Consider the following 6906-nt stretch of genomic DNA (forward strand, 5'->3'; position numbering starts at 1 on the left):
TAGGGTGGACCCGAATCCTTTGCACATGCAGCAGCTTCCTTAACTTGTCCTATGGTCATACATCATTTTCGTTTATCTTGGTGATATGATCAAAGGGGTCTGTTGTGCCATCGAAGAGAGGCATATTTGGATTTGTGAATCCTTTTGGCATGGCCGTGATGGATATGGTGTCCACGAATGGTGAGTCGGCATAACTGTCTTCAGAGCTGCTTTCTCGAGTGGGGTGGTAGACTGGAACCCCCTTTCGCATCTCCTTTAGTTCCAATCTTCGATTAGTTATATTGGTGAATACTGGGTCCGCCTTTGTCACCGTCTGCATAATTCCTCCCGATCCGGGCTCTTGAAGATTCTCGATAAGTTCCAGTGCCCGGGGGTTGTGGCAACGATTGTCCCTGCTTGCCGCGTTCACTTGCTTGGTTTGACTCGGATCCTACTACAGGTGTCGATCGATTCTTTGCAGGATCGCGACGTGGAGGCCACTGTTTGTATCCTACTACGCAACGGGTCGGGGCTGCCGACTATCTGTGTGAGGTATTCTAACCCTCGTGGGGTTATCCTTCCATCTGATGGTGTCGTAGCCAAATCCAATCTTGTAATTATTTCAGCTGGTATCTGTCTGCTGCCTGCTGCTCCTTGTGTCAGATCTACCAAAGGAAATCTTCCTTCACCTGTCATGTTCGCTGGAGTGCTGGATTGCTGCTTTAGGAGATCAATTTGTGCCCAGAGCTCTTTGTCTCTCCTTCTTACCTCGGCATCTGCTCTCCTTTGGTCTTCCCTCATGTTTTCCATGGCTTTCTGAAGATTTTCCACGCCGGCAAGCAGGATTTGCGTGGGACTGGGCGGCGGAGTGACGCCGAGCTTGATGTTCCTTTGTCGATCTGTCCGGGCTGAGAGACAATGCAGGGTCCTGGGACGTAGAGAGGCTTTTGTTGTCGGTATGATTCTTGGGGTGTGTCCGGGAGCCTGCGTGACCACTGTCGATGGACTTTGGGTAGACGATGGTGGTGGCGATGGCTGCCTGCTCCCTGACATGGCTTCAGATACGTGCTTTTCCATTGTATATCTAGAATATCAACGATTGACGACCACAATGCCCCACGGTGGGCGCCAAACTGTTTAGGTATTTTTACCCAAATCGATTAATTAGGGTCAATGTAGTCTATATTCGTTGGTCGAGTGTATGATGATTCGTATGTCAATAAGTGAACGGAAAATAAGGTACGTAATGTAAATTGACACGTAAGATTTTGGTGACGCGGAAAACCCAATGTGGGAACAACCGCGGGAGGGACAGTACCCTGCCAAGTATTGCACTATATGAATTGGAGGATGATTACAATTGTGGTACGTAGCTAATCCTGCTGGCCCTAGGTGTCAGGCCTGCAAGATTCAGAATGAGCGTATATTATTTGCCGAGATGTGATCTTGAATGTTGTTGTATGAATGAATACGGATGTGTTGAATAAGTTGTCTTGGATGATCTCTTTGATTTGCTTCCTTGGCTATTTATAGGGTAAGAACCCTAGACATGTCCTACCTCGAATATGGAAAGGGAATATTATTTCCATAAGGACTTCTTTCCAAACCCGAACTCTTTTACCAATTCTCCCCAATCTCCCTAACTTCTCCCTGACTTCTCCCTAACTTCTCTCTAACACTCCTTTCCTTAACGCGGGCACCTTCTATGACGGGCTCTTGATCCTTCTCAAGCCCATCCCCCCTTTTCCTGACCGCGGACTCCCTTTCTCCTTACCACTTCTTTTGTAATCTTTATCTTATCAAATGGGCCTTTTCTATTATGCTATTTTTAGCCCAAACAGTGTATAGTGACTCCTTACTTGTGGTAAATCATGTAAACAACGAATATGTGGCACGTGATTCAAAGATGATAGCCTACTTGAAGATAGCCACAGAGCAAAAGTCAAAGTTTAGAACGTTCAAGATAACTCAGGTGCCGCGAGATCAGAACGTGGAAGCAGATGCCCTGGCAACGTTAGGGGCCACCTTCCAGCCCACAGAACTGTCAAATATACCTATCACCCATGTATTGACTCCAGCCATCCAGAAGGAGCCAGATCAGAATCCGGTGAAAGAGGCTGTACACATGCAGTATACGCAGGGAGCCAGGACTCTGGTTTCCACAATAGGACAACAGGATCCAGATTGGAGAGTGTCGTACATAAATTCGCTAAGGGATGGGACACTCCCTGAGGATAGAAAGGAAGCACAAAGTTTCAGGATAAAAGCCTCCAGGTATATTATGATTGATAACACTCTCTTCAGAAAGTCATTTATAGGACCATACCTCAGGTGCTTGAGCAAAGAGGAGGCAGAACCGGTGCTTCATGATGTACACGGCGGAGAATGCGGGAACCATGCTAGAGGGCGAAGTCTGTCTAACAAAATCATGAGACAGAGGTATTTCTGGCCCACCATGCGCACAGATTCCGTAAATCATGCCAAACGCTGTGAGTCATGTCAAAAGGCGGCTCCAAAGAATCCACCGGCCAGAAACCAATGCATCCGATTATCTCTCCATGGCCATTCATGATGTGGGGCATGGACATAGTAGGTAAGTCTGCTCGGGCTCCGGAAAAGAGTGTATATGCTAGTTATGACTGATTACTTCTCAAAGTGGATTGAAGCAGAGGCAATGACAGAGGTAAAAGAACGGCAGGTGATCTCTTTTATCAAGCGCAACATCATAAGCAGATTTGGGATACCATCTGAGATCATATGTGACAATGGATCCCAGTTCATATCAGATAACACCGAGGGCTTCTGTTCACGCTGGAACGTAACACTGAGAAAATCAGCCCCCAGATATCCACAAACCAACGGCCAATCCGAGTCCAACAACAAAATCATTGTGGAGAACCTCAAAAAACGGCTGGAAGAGTTGGGGGAAAATGGGCAGATGAACTACCATTAGTACTCTGGTCAGACAGAACAACACCGAAAATGGCAACAGGCTAAACTCCATTCAGCCTCGTATACGGAGCAGAGGCAGTGATACCCTCAGAAGTTCTGGCGGCCACGCACAGATACGGCTGTCAGACGGCAGAGCAGAACAAGGTCGAAATGGCTAGGAGCCTGGATACAGTTGATGAGCTGCGAGAAAGCGCCTACATACGTATGGCGTCGTACAAACAATCTGTAGTAAGGACATATAACAAAAATGTCAAGATTAGGACCCTTGAAGTAGGGGACCTCGTACTCAGAAGGGTATTCGAAAATACTAAGAACCACAAAGCAGGCAAGTTTGCCTACAAATGGGAAGGGCCATATCAGGTCGAAAGCATTGTCAAGAATGGGGCATACTGGTTGATGACCATGCACGGTCAAATCCTGGATAAACCCTGGAACATTCGTCACTTGAAACGGTACTTTGTCTGACAAAGTGCCAAAACTTTAGTGTACAAAGGACCTTTCAAAAGTCCGTGAAGCAAAAAAAAAAAAAACGGGTGGGGGTTAGTATATGCTTTAGGTATTGGTGTGTTTCAGAAAACTTTTTTCTTTTGTTTTCCCTAGTTTTTCTTTTTTTTTAAAAATCAAATAGAGTCGTTTTTAAACCAAGTAGTCCAGGTTGTGGCTTCCTGGATCCAGGTGTTGCCCTGGAACACCATGAGATAGCACCAGGTAATTTGCACTACTTTGGAATTTATCATGCTTCTACGAAGAAAGGCTTTGGTACTAATGTTGGTTACTTGTCAGATAAGGAACACTTTGAGGGTCCAGACCCTGCCATGTGAGGCTGCGAAGACGTTTATCTTAAGTCAAGCTACATGGGAAGCATACGCTGAGGTAGCGTGCAGGGTACGGCATACTAAGACCACCCATACCTTAACGTTAATCTCAGTAATTCCATAGCTATGACGTAGAGCAAAAGGTGCACGCACAGAATTTCAAACGTCTGGAACCACAAGGAACGCAACATTCCTTGTTAGTCAGAAACAGTCAATGAAGGTATGCTCCAGTCAGCTAATCCTAGTGATAAGATATTTTACGTCATGGGTAAAATATGTTATCAAAAACCTGTCACCAGGAACAAGAGATGTGCACCTGGAACCAGGTCAGCTTCCTGGATATACCTATGTGGAATCACAACTCCAGAAATCATTGGCAAAAAACGCAAGTATAACAAAAGGAGAGCCTAAAACCTGGGCCCAGAACTACTTTAAGTTAAGGCACCTGCTACCTGTAGCAGGCACCATCAGAGTTTAAAGCCTGCATACCAGCAGGTACAAAACGAGCCAAAATAAAATAAAATAAAAAACGAAAAAGAGTTTTTTACAAACTTGTACCACACAGGGCCAAGTCCCCAGACAACTTAAAATTTAAGAGAGGGCAATCCTCTCGACAACTGCATCCTGACCAGTGCTCTACTCCCCGTGCTCCATCTGCTTCTCTGTTGCAGGTACCTGAACAGCCTCAGGAGTTGCAGCAGCACCTTCACCAGTATGCTCCGTCAGGATCTCCTCTATAGTCCCAGAGATAGCCCCAGAGATATCCATGGCGGTGAAATCAGGTTCCAGATTAGCAGCCTCAGCTTCAGGAGGAAACATGGCGCTCAGATCCATACCATTGGGAAATGCACGGGCAAACTCGGCCAGCTCCTCCTCCAGGTTCCAGGATGTGTGCCTCCCCCTCAGTGTAAGCACGGATGCAGTCAATCCGCCCCTCAAAAGCAGTGTAGGCTCCTACATTTTTGGCTAGCTCAGCCATCTCTTCAGCACGGGCCTCTGCCTTTGTCAGCCCAGAAGTCAGAACGTAGTTAGCCTCCTGCGTCCTCGCCAGCTGGTCTTTGACTGCCTTCTTCTTCTTTTTGGCCGCATGGAGCTACTCCCTCAGTTTGGCACAGGTAGCTGTAAGCTCCTTGTTCTTCCCCACGGAAGCCAGACACTCAGTTTTGGCCCTCTGCAACATCTTGCGGAGATAGAGGGATGATTGGGAGCCTGCAATGAAGAAAACCATCAGTCAAGGAAGCACAGGGGCAGAGAAAGTAAGGGGCCAGTAAAGGAAGACTCACAAGGAAGCAATGTTCAGCAGCCAGGTCAGTCATCTCCTGGGGGGAAGTCGAATCAAATGCCCTAGAGCAAGCCGGAGTCAGGAGCCTCTCTAGTGCAGGCCAGTAGTTGGCATGATCAGCATCCCCAAAGTTAGCAGGGAGGCGCAGCAGCAGCTCATCAGCATGGACAGGGGACCCAGGGGCACGTGATATTGGAGTCACTTCGATAGGTTCTAGAGCAGGTCTTGAGGTGGATCTCTTTCTTGAGGAAGAAGGAGAGGTAAAAGAGTCAGCAGTTCTTTTCCTGGCTTGACGCATCAGGATCTCAGAAGCAGAGGGTCTAGCACTTCCTACGGAGGCACCAAGACGCAAGAGATCAGAATAGAGAGCCAATGGGTAAGGAAGCTTATAAAGATTAAAAGAGGATGTTTACCAGAAGACATGGTTTCTTCAGTGGCAGAATCGTCTAAATCAGAGAGCGGGAGGGGAAACAGTCTACGGTCTTCAGGGATGGAGAAAAGCTTGGCAATAGAGATTGCTTCGTCTTCATATTTCTCAGGGTTCTTGAGTTCTGCATCAAATTAAAGAGTAAGAACAGTGAGCGACAGGGGCAATCAAAAATAGACATGCAAATACACTTACTCTTGGTAAAAACCCAGTGCTCGAACAAGTAATCAGCATGGATGGGAAGAGATTCAAGCTTGACATAGAAGAAATCCTCGTACCACCCATCGTCCTTCCCTTTAGCCGCCGACTGGAGGAAGTTTTCAGTCTTCTCCACGGCCCTGAAGGTGTATTGGTCATTCCCCAACGACCGACACTCAAACCTATGGGCCAGATCTGACAATCCAATCTCGGCGCCCAGACTGTTGTTCAAAGCAACAGTAGACAAAAGGATCCTCCATGCATAAGGGGCAATTTGGGCCATGGGAAGAGAGTTCAAGCGGATGAACTCTTGGATCATCGGGGGAAAGGGAAATTTAAGACCAAGGACGAAAGGGTAAGTGTACAAGCAGATCCACCCCGCACGAAAGGCGTCTGCTTTCTGACCGGGTTTGGGGATGCGGATCACCACATCGTCACCTAGGCCAAGCAAAGCTTTGATCCTAGGGATGTCCTCTTGGGTTAGGTGAGAATCACCGGAATGCGGTCTTTTGAGGACTCCCTGCGAAGGGAAGTCGTCGTCCTCTATAAGGTCAATGGTGGCGGATGAAGATGACGTGAGACGGGTTTTGGCCATGACAAGTAAGGAGAGAGAAGCAGGAGTACCTGAAAAGACGGGAGGAGGCGGCGCTGACAGTGAAAGGACGTTGAAGAAGAAGGGTTTGGGGAGATGGAAATTTGAAGATTTTGAGGAAATCAAATGATGATAAAAGAGAAAGAAGGGGACGGGTGAGATTAAATAGGAGAGGGTAGTTGGAGTTTTGAAAAATGTGAATTGAAATGGAGTATGCGAGAAGACACTCAGCGATACACTGCAATTCCCCGCTCAAATAATTAGGGTTGCGCTTTCGCGGAAAATTGGGGGCAAACTGTTAGGTCCAAAACCTGGACATGGGCTGATCTTGGGCAGCAAGTCTGGAAGCAGTGTGGGACGCAGGACATCAGAGAGCCAGGGTGACAGCATCAGTGTGCAGCGCAGAACGTAGGCTTTGATCCGCATAGAAGAAGCATATGAGAGTTCTATCACTTACCATATCCAAGGAAGGAAAGTCCTATTCTATATCAAATTAGGAATAACTTGGAGGGAAAGCAAGAAACCCTAGCTAGCCAAGCTCCCCTATATAAAGAGCCTCAACACAAAGAAGAAGGATCGTCAGAAAATAGGAGAACTACACCCAAGCATTCATAGCATAGCACACGAACTGTACTTCCTCCCGAATTATAGTGAAAATCTT

The 6906-nt window shown here is 47.1% G+C and overlaps 1 protein-coding gene across 1 annotated transcript; it reads left to right on the top strand.

Annotated features, from left to right (window-relative positions):
• The first annotated feature begins 1885 nt into the window (after nucleotides 1-1885).
• LOC141608141 (uncharacterized) lies at nucleotides 1886-2551 on the top strand. Its single transcript, XM_074427500.1, has one exon. It carries the CDS (start codon nucleotides 1886-1888, stop codon nucleotides 2549-2551), a length of 666 nt encoding a protein of 221 aa, XP_074283601.1.
• The last annotated feature ends 4355 nt before the right edge of the window (nucleotides 2552-6906 follow it).

Source organism: Silene latifolia, chromosome 10, assembly GCF_048544455.1.
Source record: "Silene latifolia isolate original U9 population chromosome 10, ASM4854445v1, whole genome shotgun sequence".
Lineage (NCBI taxonomy): Eukaryota > Viridiplantae > Streptophyta > Magnoliopsida > Caryophyllales > Caryophyllaceae > Silene > Silene latifolia.

Excerpts from the sequence above, each read along its gene's own strand:
- LOC141608141 (XM_074427500.1), top strand. The coding sequence starts at position 1,886 with ATGATAGCCTACTTGAAGATAGCCACAGAGCAAAAGTCAAAGTTTAGA.